The 15,241-nt window shown below is 45.7% G+C and overlaps 1 protein-coding gene across 1 annotated transcript; it reads left to right on the top strand.

Moving 5' to 3' along the window:
- Positions 1–4,485: 4,485 nt before the first annotated feature.
- CRYGS (crystallin gamma S) lies at positions 4,486–14,055 on the top strand. The gene is made up of 3 exons (XM_021005593.2): positions 4,486–4,521; positions 12,271–12,513; positions 13,783–14,055. The coding sequence occupies exons 1-3, from the start codon at positions 4,501–4,503 to the stop codon at positions 14,053–14,055; spliced, it is 537 nt and encodes a 178-aa protein (XP_020861252.1). The 5' UTR covers positions 4,486–4,500.
- The last annotated feature ends 1,186 nt before the right edge of the window (positions 14,056–15,241 follow it).

The raw sequence follows: 15,241 nt of genomic DNA, 5'->3' as shown, positions 1-15,241 counted from the left end.
GTGTTTTGCAACTGTGCTCATATAGTTCCTGTCTGTGCCTTGGCAGATAGATTCCAAAATATTTTATATTATCTGCAGTTAATTTAAGTGGAATTTCTCTTTCTATCTTTTCCTCTGGGTTTTCTTGGTAGTATATAGAAATGCTGATGATTTGCATGGGTTTATTCTATAGCCTGCAGCGTTGCTAAAGTTATTAATTGCTTTGGTTTTTTAGTTAATTCTCTCGACCTCTCAAAGTACATCCTGTCTTACCATCTGCAGAGTGACAGTTTTGTTTCCTCGTCATCTATTTTTATTCCTTCGATTTCTCCTTCTTGTTTCATCGCTATAGCTAGCATTTCTTTTCTTTTTTTAGTATTCTTTTTTCATTTATATTTATTTTTAACATTCATTTAAAAATTTTTTTGAGTTCCAAATTCTCTCCCTCTCTCTCACCCCTCCCCTCCCCTTTGAGAAGGCAAAAAATGTGATATCAATTATATGTGTGAAATCAGGCAAAACATTTCCATATTAGCCATATTGCAAAACACAAAACAATAAGAAACAAGAATATAAAGAAAATGAAAAAATTATACTTCCATCATCCCTCAGAGTTCATCAAGTCTTTCCCTGGAGGCGGGTAGCATTTGTCATTATGGGTCCTTCGGCATTGTCTTGGACCATTGTATTGATCAGAGTTATAGCTAGCATTTCCAGTATTGAATAATAGTGGTGATCATAGGCATCCTTATTTTCACCTTTGATCTTATCGGGAAGGCTTCTGGCTTATCCCCATTACAGATAATCCTTTCTCTTGGTTTTAGATAGATACTACTTGTCATTTTAAGAGAGGTTACATTGATTCCTGTGCTTTCTGGTGTTTTTAATAGGAACAGGTGTTGCGTTTGTCTAGAGCTTTTCTGCATTTTTGATATAATCACATGATTTTTGTTATTTTTGTTACTGATATGGTCAGTTATGCTTCTAGCTTTCCTAATACTGAACCAGCCCTGCATTCCTGGTATAAATCCCACCTGGTTGTAGCATGTGATCTTTGTGATATATTGCTGCAGTCTCCTCAAAGTAGTGGGGTTTAGAGTTAGACACAAATGCCCTGGAACTGTCTTGTAAAACTCAGAGTTGGGTGATTACATAGACAGGCCTGATGTTTGCGTCATAGGGAATAAAAGGAGTGTCAGAATGTGGACTCATCACTCATAGGTGAGGTTTTTGACAAGGTGAGATTGCACGTCGGCTGGTGGCTGGGATGGTAGACCATTTCTAGCAAACTGGTCTTGAGTATGGAGCTATGGGAATAATGCTGGTATATAGTCTGGAGAGTTCACCTTCCATGCTGCCACCTCCTGACAGAGAGGTGACAGGCTCAGGGTGGAGGGGGGCATTGTTGGTCAGTCAGTCAGTCACGTCCAGTCTGTCATGATGGCATGGACCACAGCACCCCAGGCCTTTCCGTCCTCCACTATCCCCAAAGTCTGTCCAAGCTCATATTTGTTGCTTCCATGGCACTATCTGTCCACCTCATCCTCTGCCCATCCCCTTCTCCTTTTGCCTTCTATCTTTCCCAGTCTGATCATCTCATCACGTGGAACCCTTGATACTTACAAAATGCAGCCAGTGTGGAAATTTAGTTGTTGGAGCATAGGGAGAGCTAAGTAGCCTGGTGTAGTTGATTAGATGTTCCACTGGAATCAGGAAGACCTGGGTTCAAATCCCATCCTGGTCACTAGCTGTATGATTCAGGGAGTCACAATCTCTCTGTGTCTCAGCTTCTTTATCTGTAGAATGTGAGGGTTCTCAGGCCCTTCCTGCTCTGAATCTAGGACCCTATGATAGGTTCACTTTTGTCTTTCTGTCTCCAAGGCCTCCACTGGGCCAGCCACACAGGATACAGTAAGCACTCCATAAATTCTTGTTACTGCTGTATTCGAATAAAAATGCTTTTAGGGGTTTGTGTTGGTGGAGGGAAGAGGGGATTTGGTTCTTTGGAAAAAAATACATTTGGCTATGAAAATGGTGATGCCCAGGGAGAATGGAGAATATTTCGTGCCCTGTCCCAAATATGTGGGTAGCCTGGCTTGCCAAGGGCCCAGATTGGGACCTTCAAACCAGATGATCTGAGCTGGGCCCTATGTGGGAATGAAGGGACAACGGCATTGGATTTGTGTGTTGGTCAAGGCAAGAGTAGCTGTAGAAGAGGACCTGGGTGAGAAAAGTCTGGGCAGCAGTTAAGTAACTGAGTGACGTGTGTTTGAATCGGATAAGAGACCAGCTCAGACTTAGGTTTGCTTGCTTCTCTCTCCTAGACTCTAAGCTATGGAGAAGGAGCCAAGGCTGGTAAAAGCCACAGCTGGGGCATGAAGATCCTAGGGTTCTGTTCATTTTCTTTGTAGACAAATGTGAACAGGAGAATATTTTCTTTAAGTTACGGGCAGTGGCTGCACCGGGGCTGGAGGCAGGCAGACTGTGGGCAGGTTACTCTGAGGGTCAGTGCCCCGAGGCGACTCTGAGGCCCTATGAGGGCGGGAGCTGGTGTGCATTCATTCCCACAGGGTCTTTCCTCCCCCAGAGCTCCTGCCATCCCTCCTCCATCGGTGTGTACTAAGTAGTTCATGCATCACATTTAGGCAGGTAATAAATGCTTGATGACAAGTAGAAATTTTGCTTTTCGTTTGGGTTTTTGTTTTAATGAGACTAAGTGCACCAGGTTGGAGGACCCCTCAGCCTCAGTTTCCTCAACTGCAAAATGAGAGGTTTTACTAAATGACCTCAAAGATCCCTTCCATGTCTGAGTCTGTGATTCAAAGCCCTTTGTTAATAACACAGTCCTCATTCTCACGCTGTGTGGTTGCTGGGGACCAAGGTCAGCTCTTTCCTTTGCCTCAATTCTTCCATCTAAATAGTGAGTGTTACATAACCACTGATTTCCACCAGGACTTTTCATTCCCCACATCAAGGTCACATCTGAGAGGAAGAACAACCAGGCAGCCACAATGCCTGTGTGAACTAGCGAGTCTGCCTTCTCTTCCAGCCAAAAGAAAGAGAGCAGAGGTAGACCCAATCTCCATGGCTGCCAGAGGCAGCCCTGTTCTTCTGTGTCCTAAATATCAGCAGCATTCTGCATCTGACCTACCGTTCCAAAGAGGGCCAGGCCCCCACATAGACATTCTTCAAATGTGGTCTCTTTGAAAGGAAAAAAGTGTGGACAAATGCACATTGAAAATGATGCAAATTAAAAACTGTACTTAAATTTTATACAGGTTAGATTTAGATTATGGTACTCTGTGTGTGTGTGTATGTGTATATGTGTGTTGCTATGTATGCATGTGCATGGGTGTGTATGCATGTGTATATTTAGGTATGCGTGTAGGTGCATGTGTGTATGTGTATGTGTGTGTGTGTGTGTGTGTGTGTGTGTGTGTGTGTGAGAGAGAGAGAAAGAGAGAGAGATAAAGGATAGGGTGGGTGTGGAGAGCAGGCAGGATGTCTAGCCTGTATTCAAACCCAAACAGTTCATCAGCAAACAGCAACGTTTGAGATGCAATTTCTGAAGGGACATTTTCCTGCATTTTTCATGACTGATGTTCAAAGACAGCTAACTCTGGACATTTTCAGGAGGGAAAACCTAAAGATGCCAGAAAGAGACATCATTGCCATCCTATACTCCAATACTTTTGTGCATCAGTTGCACTAAGTGGCCACTGACACCCTCTGTTGACTCCCACATGCCATGATTCTGTGGCTTCTTGGTTTCATCTGGGTGCATTCATTCCTCTCTCCGTTGACACAGATCCCAGGTCTTTGAGGCCTGCTGAGGCCCCCCAAACCATCCCAGGAATGAGTATCACTGCACTTACTTGGACCTGGGGTCTTTAAATGACACGCATTCTGCAGTCTGGAGCCTCATAAGAAGCCTGTACGGCTTGGAAGGGCCCGCTAGATCTTGTCTTGTATGTTGTCTGAGAGCCCAGGGTCACCCACCCAGTGTGATGGGGCACCAGGGGAGAGCTTTGTGGAGTTTGCCATTCTAGGATTATAGGAGACCTTCTTCAGGAGAGACGCACAGTGCGGCCCAGTGGAAAGAGCTCTGGGGCCACCTAATTTCTCTGGGCCTCAGTTTTCTCATCTCTAAAGTTAGGGCATTAAGATTTCTGTGACCCCCCTCTGATCCCAGGAGAAAGCCATCTCACTTTTTTTCAATTTTCATTTTGGGGGGAGATGGCTTTAGGTGCCCTGACTCAGCACAGCCCATAATGCAACAGGCCTTAGTAAGCAATAAAGCAGCTACTGAAGCCACGCTTTATTTCATAATCCCGGGTGTTTTTCTAGAAAGCATCGGTAGCCTCCAAACACTCCTGACTCAATATTGGCATCCCATTCTCATGACCGAGCAAATGTTTGGTTTGAATCCAGCCCAGTATAAAACATTTCGGTGGCCCTGGCCAACTGTAGCTGTTCCTGAAGTTCTGTCTGTACTGGGGAAAATCAACCGGGGCCACGAGAATGTCTAAAAGTGTAGCCAAGGTAAGTGAACAGGCGGATCTGTCCCCCGGCTCACCTGCTTCTCCTCCCTGGTGGCACTCAGACAGACAGATTAGATACCAATTACTCTCGCTTATTTATCCCTGCTCTCCTGACCCATTTGACTTGGCATGATCGGTCCTCTATGGTGAGAAGGGGCGTAAATAGGACTGATTTATTCACTGCCAGCCTTGCCTCCTCATCCTGTCCAGGTCTCAGAAAAAGAGACGTCGATGGCCGCTGCTTCTGCCCTCTTTTTTTGGGCCCAGCTCGGGTATTCTCACTTGGGTATTTCCCAAGGGGAGAAGATAAGCTAGTTGACTGGTCAATTTGAAATATTACTTTTTGAATGACTTCTTGACTGTGATCACGAACTTTCCAAAATGACTGGGCAGAGAGGTTGGTCAGATGGATTTGGTCAGACACCCTGAGCTCCTGGCCCCTGCTCTCACCTCTTCAGCTTCAGAAAGGTTATTTTTGTGATATCCTAAGGTTTAGAGTCAGCAGGAACTTTGGAGAGAGTGTGGTAGAGCCCTCTTATTTTACAGAAGCAGAAACTGAGGCACAGGGAGGTAAAGAAGCTTCATGGGAACACAGATTCTGAGCTAGAGAGAGCCCACCTAGTCTGCCAACCCAGGAAGTGACTGTGGTCTGGGTTCACTGGAGTCTTTTGACCATCTGCTCCTCATGGTTCCTTAGGTGGCCGTCAGTGTATCCTGCTGAACTGGCGGTGGGAGGGGCTGGGAAGGGGCAGGCAAAGCCACCAGTACTGAGCGCTTGGTTGTGGCCTGCTTTAGTACGAGGACAATCCCCCAGGAGTAACCCCGTTTACAGGACAGTGGGAACGAGAAGATGAGTGTTTAAAGGCACCCTCTTAGCTCCTAGAAGAAAGATCCTGTAAGAACCTTAGTCCCAGAGAATGTGGGGAATAGCCTTAGACTGAAGCAAAGGTCCCCATCACCTTTCTGATGTCATAGTTCTCTTCAAGAACGAAGGACAGACAACAGCCTCTGTGAGTAGAAAAGGAGCCGCCCACTGGGGACCAGAATTCCAGCTGGGCAACACTGCGTGCTGGCTTTCTGTCTTTCTGTCTGTCTTTCCTTCCTTCCTTTCTTTTTCTTTCCTTTTTTGTCTTTCTTTTCTTCTTTCTTTCCTTCCTTTTCTTTCCTCCTTTTTCTTCCTTTCTTTTCCTTTTTCCTTCTTTCCTTCCTTCCTTCCTTTCCTCCTTTTTCTTCCTTCCTTTTTCTTTCTTTCTGTCTTCTTTTCCTTCCTTCCTTTTTCTTTCTTTTCTTTTCTTCTTCCTTTCCTTCCTTCCTTTCTTCCTTTTTCTTTCTTCCTTTCTTCCCTTCCTTTTTTCCTCCCCTCCTTTCTTTCCTTCCTTCCTTCCTTCCTTTCTTTCTGTTTTCTTTTTTTCTTTCTTCCTTTTTCTTCTTTTCCCTCTGTCCACACACAGTACCACACCATCCCTGAGAGCCTTCCCCTCCCATATCTATTTTTTTTAAAGAGCTCATTCTTTGGCTCTTGCCCAGCCCTTCCTAACTTAAATCCAGTTCACTTGCATGTCCTGGCATCACCTTCCTGATGTCATGGTCCTCTTTCAGAACAAAGGATAAATACCAGCAGCAGCAGCAGCAAGGGTCCCTCTCTTGTCTTCATTGAAATGTTATCTCCTCTTTTTTTTTTAAATTTAAAGTTTCATTTTATTAGTATCTTTTGTTTTAACATCATCTTTATTTTCTAATGTATGCCCCCGCCCCACCCAGAGAGCAATTTCTTGTAACAAAAACACAAAAGATAAAAGAGACCCTTTTAGCAAAAAATTTCCCAAGCCTGTACTGGCTCTGACAGTCTATGCAAAGCTTCACACCCATAGACCACCCACCTCTGCTAAGAAGGGAAGAATGGACAATTTCCTCATCTCTTCTTGGGGGCAAGCTCAATCATTCTAATTAGTGCATCCTTTTATTAACAACTCTGAGCGGTGGTAAGGAAGGATCAGGAACTCTTGGGCATCAGTGAGCCAAAAATCAAAAGCCAAATTCCCCTGTTTCTCTCCGCTCCCCTTTGGAGGCTTTTGTCCTGGATTCTCCTTTTCCTCAGGACCATTCTTTTCTCCTCAGGCTTATTATCCTAAACTCTTCAACTTGGCTGCTCTTCCCAAGTTAAACAAACCAAGGCTTTAATTCTGATCGTCTATCGGCCTTGCTCGATGGGGTGTCCCAGGAGTCAGAGTGCAGCTTTCAGCTTTGAAAGCTCTCCTATATTTCTGCAGGGGCTGGAACGCCTGAAGTCAGGGGGGCCTGAGTTCAAATGCAGCCTCAAATGCTTACCAGCTGCCTGACCCCGGGCAAGTCACTTAACCTCTCAAGGCCTCAGTTTCCTCATCTGTAAAATGGGAATCATTTGAGAGTTGTGAGAATCAGATGAGATAATATTTGGTGAGTGCTTTTCAAATCTCACTGCATAAATGTTTACTATCATCTTCACTGTTGTTATTTAAATAGTATCGTGTTATTCCATCACACTGTTTTGTTAGTGTGGGGAGGCATCGGGAGGTTAAACTGCTCACCCAAAGCCACATCCAGGATGTGTCAGAGCAAGACTTGAACCCAGATCTCATTGTCTTCAAGGCCAGCTTCTGACCTTAAAGCCATCCTGCCTCTCTTATTCAGTTGGAATGATTAAATAGAACTTTTGGACTGATTTTGTTATAATTATAATTATATTATACACAGTTTTATTGTAAGTATAATGTTATTATTAAGGACCGGGCCTGTGATTTCATTGTGTAGGTTCTTCCCAGTGAGTGAACTCCATCTACCAATTTAGAGGATCACCTGCTTTGCAAATTAGTCTCAGAGAGTAACTTGGGCTCATAGCTAATGTTTCTATAGTACCTACTGTGTGCCGGGCTCTGTGCCGCACACTTTGCCATTATTATCTCATTTGATCCTCGCACCCCCCTGGGAGAGGTAGATGCTTTATTATCCCCATTTTACAGATGAGGAAACCAAGCCAAACAGAGGTTAAGTGACTTGCCCAGGATCACACAGCAAGCATGAGTGACTTAGAGACAGAGCCACATTCTTATCCTCCTCCTCCTCTTCCTCCTCCTTCTCCTTGTCTTCCTTCATTATTATTAATATTATTCCCAGTCACGCCTGTTGTTGGGTCAGGCTCTCAGGGTCATTATCTCCTTTACTTGCTTCCCTGTCGCTGACTTTTTGCTCAATTTGGGGAAGGGGAGGATTTAGATTTAGAGCTGGCTCCGAGAAGGGAAGCCGCTTTACTAGGGTCACACGCAGGGTAGATTAATGGGGTCCTAGATCTCAAAAGAGCCACAGATGCCGGCTCACGAAATCTCTTCATTTAGAGATGGGGAAACTGAAGCCCAGAAAGGTAAAGTGATTTGCCCAATGTCACACAGACAACAATAAGTGGCCAAGCAAGTATCTGCACTCAAGATCCCTGACTCCAAATCCAGCCTTCCTTCCACTGTGCCATGTCGTCTTCCAAGTCGAGTGCCTTGTGCCAATTAAAAAGAAATGGTCCTTCAAAATGAGGCTGTTCCTGTTTTCTCTCTGCTTTGAGCTCACAGACCCTCCCCAGTTTTGAGCTCTGATTTCCCCAGCCCCTTTCCTGGGGCTTGGAACCCCTGAGCCTGGCTTTGTCCCCAGTGGATAATAGCCTTCCCGGTGAGTGGAAATGATCAGGGTCAACTATGGCGGCTTTCAATGAAGCAAAGCCTGCCACCAGGTGGGGTGATAGCATTTCAAATGGAAATTGGCAGTTTGAGCTGAACTCCAAGTTCACAGATCAGGAAACCAAGGTGGAAAGAGAGGAATTACTTAGGCTCACAGACCTAAGGCCGGAAGAGAACTTGGTCGGGAGGTAACGGCATTGTACGTATTCTTTTTCCTTAAAGGCTCTCCCTGACTCCAGATGCTCTGACTTCAAATCTAGCATATTTCTCAATGTGCCACATTGTTTTCCTAGCTCTGTCCAGGGCCCTCTTCTCTTCTTCTCTACGGGTTCCCTTGGTGATCTCTTCACCTCCCAAGGAACCATCTCTTTGCAGGTGACTCATCCAGCCCTAACCTGTCTCTTGACCTCCAGGCTCCCATCTCCAGCTTCCTAGTGGACGTCTCACACTGGATGTCCTATAGACACCTTCCGTTTGGCATGTCCAGACCAGAACTCATGGTCTTTCTCCCCAAACCTTCCTCTCTCCCAGACTTCCCTCTCACTGTCGAGGGCACCGCCATCCTCCCCGTCATCCAGGCCCCCAGCCTGGCTGCCATCTCCCACCCCATCATTGTCAATCTCTTTCCACATCCTGTTGTCTCTCCCTTTGTAACATCTCTCGTGTACATCCCCTTTTCCCATTGCCTTGGCACAGGTCTTCCTCACCTGCCCTGTTCTCTCTGTTTCCATTCTCTCTTTACTCTAGCTCTTCCTCCTCTCAGCTGTCAAAACCATGTTCTTGGGGGATTTTGTGTTTGTTTAGGCAGTTGGGGTGAAGTGACTTGTCCAGGGTCACACACCTAGTAAGTGTCTGAGGCCGGATTTGAACTCGGGTCCTTCTGACTCTAGGTCCAGTACACTACGCACCTACCTGCCCCCAAACCGCCTTTCTCAAGTTCAGGTCTAACCAGGACACTGGCTCCCTATCACCTGCGGGACCAAATATAAAACTCTCTGTTTAAAATTTAAAGTCCATCACGCTTCACTCCACTCCATGTACTCAAAAAGCCAGTGCCTCCGGCCTCTTTGCTGACCCCCCATGTGAGGCACCCCGCCCCTCCCCCCCACTCCATGCGTTTCCCCAGATTGTGCCCCATGCCCTGAATGCCCCTCCTCCTGGATTCCCTGGCTTCCTCAGATCCGTGAGAGGCCTTTCCTGGCCCCCCTCAATGCTGGTGTCTGCCCTCTGAGATGACCTCCAATTTACCCTGTTTTTCTCTGGTGTGTGTGGAGCTGTTTGCCACCCTGGTCTCCCCCATGAGAACGTAAGCTCATGAAGGCAAGGATTGTTTGGGCCTTTCCTCCTAGAAGCAGCTAGATAGTGAAGTAGAGAGAGCCCTGGAGTCAGGAAGACCGGAGTTCGTATCCGTGCTCAGACATTTACCAGCTGTATGACCTTGGGCAAGTCAATTAACCTCTGCTTCAGTTTTCTCACCTTAAAAGAAGGATAGTAAAAGCCATCTACCTCACAGGGCTGTCGTGAGGACTAGATGGGATGATATTTGTGAAGTAGCGTAGTGCCTGACACACGGGGGGTGCTTAATAGGTGCTTATTCCCTTCCCCTTTATAGATCCTTTGAGTTTGGTATAAGACCAAAAAGATTGACCCGGAAGTCAGGGGACCTGGATTCAAATCCTTCATCTGACATTAGGGGTTTGACGTGGATGACCTCTGAGGTCCCTTCCGGCTCTGGATCTATGATCCGTTCATGTATTCTCCCAGCCTAGTTACAGAGCTCTGCATGTTTGGGGCATTCAGTAAATGTTGGCCAGTGTTCAAGCAGCCGACCCCAGGGGCCATGACAAGATCCATGGAGGGCCCAGATGGGCTGTGATGTGTAAATGATGATGGCACGTGCAACGCAGAAGTCATGATCAAGGGTGAGTCTGAGCAGAAAGGAGGCGAGCCAGCCAGGTAGACGGGGCAGCGCGTCTTTGATGCTGAATGGGTACTCGTGCTTAAAATGCGTCCAAAGATTAAGGAGATTAAAAAGACGTGGGCCTCCAACAATTCCCAATGGGCAACATGTGGCAGAATGTGCATGGAGAAGGAAGAGGAGGCCTGGATGGGTTGAGAACTGGAGAGCCAGACGCCCTCCCTCCTTACTCCTTCCTTAGAGAATCCTTGGCTTCCACCGGTGTGTCATTGGACAAATGGCTTCATCTTTACCAGACTCAGTTTCCTCATCTCTAATACGAGGAGGTTGGGTTAGATGACATCTAACTAAGGTCCCTTCCAGTTCTAAAGCCATGTTCTTCTCGTCCTGCAGCCTGTGTCCTAGGCCTCTCTAGGTCTCAGTTTCTTCATTTGTACAATGAGGAAGTTGGGCAGAATGGCTTCCAAGGACCTTTCCAGCCCTAGATTTCTGAGCCTATGAGGTCTGCATCCTCCTACAAGAAACCTTTCCTCTTTTCCTTTTCTCTCCTCCCCAAATCATCAGGTATTTGTGTACGGGCAGCATCCCTTCCACAGAGACAGCCTGGCATTATGGATAGCGAAGTGGCCTTGGACTCAGATAGACCCAGGTTCAAGTACTACCTCAGACCCATCCTGGCTGTGTGACCCTGGGCAAGTCACTTTACCCCTGAGTGCCCCCCCGGCTGCCCTAATCCCGTAGTCGTAGAGAAGATGCTCATCTGTGTTGTCTGAGGAAGTTCCTCACAGGTAGCTAACTTCTTGCTCCAGTGAAATCACAGGTTTGGTTTTTTAAACATCCTTCGAATCAAATGGAAACTCTTTTCAAGCAGGTAGTGTCTTTTTTATGGCTGACGCATGGTAAGTCTTTGTTGTTGCCAGACCTGTGCTATCCCTATCCAGTCCTCCTCAATCTTAGCTCTTCCCCTCGAAGTTCCCCAATTTCTCTTGTTTGTATGTAACCTTTTGCGTGTTGTGCCCCCTTCCCCAACTAAATCAAGTTCTTTGAGGTCAGGGATTTCTTTCTTTCTTTTTGCTTTTCTTTGTATCCCAAGCACAGTGCCTGGCACAGAATCGGTGATTAATAAATGCTTATTGTCTGATTATACACAGTGCCCTCTAAGAGAGTTTAGGGAGCTTTCTGAGACATTTAGGGCTTAAGTGACTTTCCCAGGGTCATAAAACCAGTAGAGTCAGAGGGAGGACTTGAACTCTGGTCTTCCTGACTCTGAGCCTGGGTTTCTGGCCATGGGCTTTGCATACTGTATTGCTTTTCTCTGCTCCTTTCTCGGGTGCATCACAAATGATTCCTTACAGCCCTACACCTACCATCGATTTCCTGTGCTCTGAGCTATAGACCTTCATTTTTGTGTCTGGACCCCTTGGGCAGTATATGGTGAAGCCTGGGGATCCCTTCTCAGAATCACGTTTTTAAATCATTGAAAGAAATGATCCATTTCAGTTAGAGGTTAATGAAAATAAAGATGTCTTTTTTTTTTTTTCAGTTTAGCTTCACAGACCCCTGAAACCCAGATTTGGGATCCCTGTTCCCAGTTCACCCAAGGATCCTTCCTTGCTTTTATTTTCCACTTGGGCTATTCTGGGTCAGCCTTCAGGAGAACTTTGATGTTGACACATTGGGCGGTGGCTCCGGGAAGGAAAGATCGTGGAGAAGCAATTTGTATCTTTTTCTTCTTAACCATAACTGTAGCTATCATTTAAATGAGTCAAGGCTTGGCAAGCTGCATAAAGTGCTTTGTACTTTGATAACATTTGAAAAAACGTATTATCTCATTTGATTCTCACAACAACTCTGGGAGGTAAATACTATTTTATCCCCCTTTTACAGATAAGGAAATGGAGGCTGAAAAAGACACAGGGAGTGAGCGTCTCAGGCAGTATTTGAATTTAGGTCTTTCTGGCCCCAAATCCAGCTCTCCACCCACAGTGTTACCTGGCTGCCTTTTAGGGAAAGGAATTTGCAAGAGAGAGGAAGAAATATGGGATTAAGGGAATACTTTATTACTCTTTTGTGTTGTAGTTGACTAAAGTTCCCTCCCTCACTTCCTGGCCTGGTGGGCTTTGTGTTTCAGATTACTTTCTATGATGACAAGAACTTCCAAGGTCACCACTATGAGTGTGACAGTGACTGTGCTGATTTCCACACCTATCTGAGTTGCTGCAACTCCATCCGGGTGGCTGGCGGGGCCTGGGTGGTTTATGAGAGGCCCAACTTTGCAGGGAACATGTACATCCTAACTCAGGGTGAATACCCTGATTACCACCACTGGAGGGGGCTCAATGACCGGCTGAGCTCCTGCAAGGTGATCCATCTGGTGAGTGTGGAGATTTCCCTGGTTTTCTGGGACAGTCTGAAAAAATGCTTGAAAATAAGTCATCATCATCATCATCATCATCATCATCATCTTCTTCCTCTTCTTCTTCTTCCTCTTCTTCTTCTTCCTCTTCTTCTTCTTCCTCTTCTTCTTCCTCTTCTTCTTCTTCTTCTCTCTTCTTCTTCCTCTTCTTCTCCTCTTCTTCTTCTTCCTTTTCTTCTTCTTCTTCCTCTTCTTCTTCCTCCTCTTCTTCTTCTTCCTCTTCTTCTTCTTCTTCTTCTCTCTTCTTCTTCCTCTTCCTCTTCTTCCTCTTCTTCTTCCTCTTCCTCTTCCTCTTCTTCTTCTTCCTCTTCCTCTTCCTCTTCCTCCTCTTTCCCTTTCTCCTCTTTCTTTTCCTCCTCTTCTTCCTCTTCCTTTCTCCTCTTCCTCCTTCTTTGTTTTAAAATTATTTTTTTCTTATTTTCAATTCCACAGTTTCTCCTTCCTTTCACCCCCTCCCCCTGCCCATTGAGAAGACAAGAAAAATAAAACCCATGCACAACAAATTTCCACATTAGCCATGTCCAGGAAGAAAACACAAAAATAAGAAAAATGCTAGAAAGAGAATAAAAATATACTTCCATCTGCACACCTAGTCTACCAGCTCTCTATCTGGAGGCGGATGGCAGTTTTTAATCCCAAGTCCTTTGGAATTGTGGGTGGTCAATGTATTGATCAGAGTTCCCAATTTTTTAAGCTTTATTTGGACTCTCCAGTTGTCATGGCTGGGTGTCTTTTCTTAGTTATAGTCACATGATCACATTCCTTGCCTTCGCCCAAGTGGTACAGCACTTAGTGTCACAAAGCTAGTACATCTCTGAGATAGGATTCAAACTCAGGTTTCCTGACTCCAAGCCCAACACTCTTAGCTATTGCACCACCAAGAATTCAAAAGAAAAAGTGAGGAAGTTAGGTAAAGTTAACCAATCCATCAACCAAGTCCAACATTATATCCCGTGCTCCACACTTCTAGTCCCCCACCTCTGCAGAAACAGGAAGAAGGCACATTCTTCTATCTCTTCTGGCCCAAACTTGGTCTTTACAAGGGTAATTGATTCTTATCATCAGGACCGTTTCCTTGGGAGTCTAAGTCACTTCTGTCTGGTCAACCCTATAGTCAATGAAGCTTGGAAGTCAGGATTTAGTGGACCATCTAGCTTCCTAATGGTGGTCATCGACACCTGTTGGTTTTCCTAATGGCTTGTGCTCATTGTTGTCTCTGTCTTCCAGTCAAGTGGAGGCCAATACAAGCTTCAGATCTTTGAGAGGGGAGACTTCAGTGGCCAGATGTATGAGACCACCGAGGACTGCCCTTCTGTCATGGAACAGTTCCACATCCGTGAGATCCAGTCCTGTAAGGTCCTGGATGGGGTCTGGGTCTTCTACGAGCAGCCCAACTACCATGGCAGACAGTACTTCTTGGACAAGAAGGAGTACCGGAAGCCTGTGGACTGGGGCTCCCCATGCTCAGCTGTTCAGTCGTTCCGCCGTATTATGGAGTGATGGAGGGCGCTTGTGGGTTTAGACCCGAGGCTAGATGCCACTGGTCTGGTGGGCAGAACCACAACTGTAAATAAAGTGATTGATAAGCACACTTGGATGGCTTACAGTGAGTTTCATGAAATGCTTCTTGGCACCAACAGTGAAGTACCACCCTTGGCATAAGGACATTAACCATTCCTTTCTCTAGTCCATCATCACCTCTGCAGAAGCCTGGTGTCTTACCTCAGGAGCCCTGCAAGGAAATATTGATCATTAGTGAGATTTTTCCTTCCAAAACACTAAATAGGAATTTTCTTTTCATTTAGACCTTTGGTTTCATTGGCATGTCAGACACCCAATGTGGAAATTCCCTGTACCAATGCAAATACACCTCTCATCTACAAGATATAATTTTAGAGCAATTTCTGGGACTCTGATTTAGACATGATCACAACCATATGTGTCAGAGGTCGATTTAAATAATTTATTGGTGATTATAAAGCTGGTCTTCCACTTTCTAAACCACGTGGTCTCCCAAATATGATGAGACAGTGTGGCCCAGTGGGAAAAGTACACTGGTTGACCAGCCAGAGGGCCTGGGTCCAGGGACTAGCTCTTCCACTTATTAGCTGTGGGACTGTGAAATGTCTTTCAACTTCTCTGTCCTCTATTTCCTCATCTGTGAAAGAAGGGCTCATCATCACTAGGTGATTGGTGAGGTCCCTGCTGGCTTTGGAGTCATGACCTCATAGAAGTCAGAGTGTGTGGTCAGTGCATGAAGTGCCCCCTTCCCCACCTCAGAAGGTGCCAGGGTCCCCTTGCTCCTGGGATAAAGGCTCACTCTTTGGTTTGGTTTTTAAAGTCCTTCACTGCTAAGCTCCCCAGTTTCCTTTTCCAGGTGCATTGCCTATTGCCCTCCCACATACACATGTGGCCTTTTTGCCATTCTTCATCTCCAGTCTCCAAACCTTTGCATAAGCCTGTAATGTACTCCCTCCTGCTTTCCATGTCCTGGACCTCCTAACTCCCTTCCTAATTCAACTCAGTTCTCACTTAGATGTGTCAGCTTATCTGGATCTTTCCCCTGTTACTGATATGTTTTATAGGTAAATTTCTGTGTAAATGTTCCTTCCCCCAATAGAATGTAAACTTCTTGAGGGCAGAGATGAGATGATCTCATTTTTTTATGTCTCTGTATGCCTATGGT

Source organism: Phascolarctos cinereus, unplaced genomic scaffold (genome assembly GCF_003287225.1).
Source record: "Phascolarctos cinereus isolate Bilbo 61053 unplaced genomic scaffold, phaCin_HiC Scaffold_5;HRSCAF=322, whole genome shotgun sequence".
NCBI lineage: Eukaryota > Metazoa > Chordata > Mammalia > Diprotodontia > Phascolarctidae > Phascolarctos > Phascolarctos cinereus.
Note: the sequence above shows the minus strand (reverse complement) of the source record. Positions and strands in the feature narration are given on the sequence as shown.

What these genes read in the sequence shown, in the direction of transcription:
- CRYGS (XM_021005593.2), top strand. Translation starts at nt 4,501, where the DNA reads ATGTCTAAAAGTGTAGCCAAG. An exon ending in TGTCTAAAAGTGTAGCCAAG is followed by an intron (nt 4,522 to 12,270) that starts GTAAGTGAACAG and finishes TTTGTGTTTCAG; the next exon opens with ATTACTTTCTATGATGACAA. An exon ending in CCTGCAAGGTGATCCATCTG is followed by an intron (nt 12,514 to 13,782) that starts GTGAGTGTGGAG and finishes TCTGTCTTCCAG; the next exon opens with TCAAGTGGAGGCCAATACAA.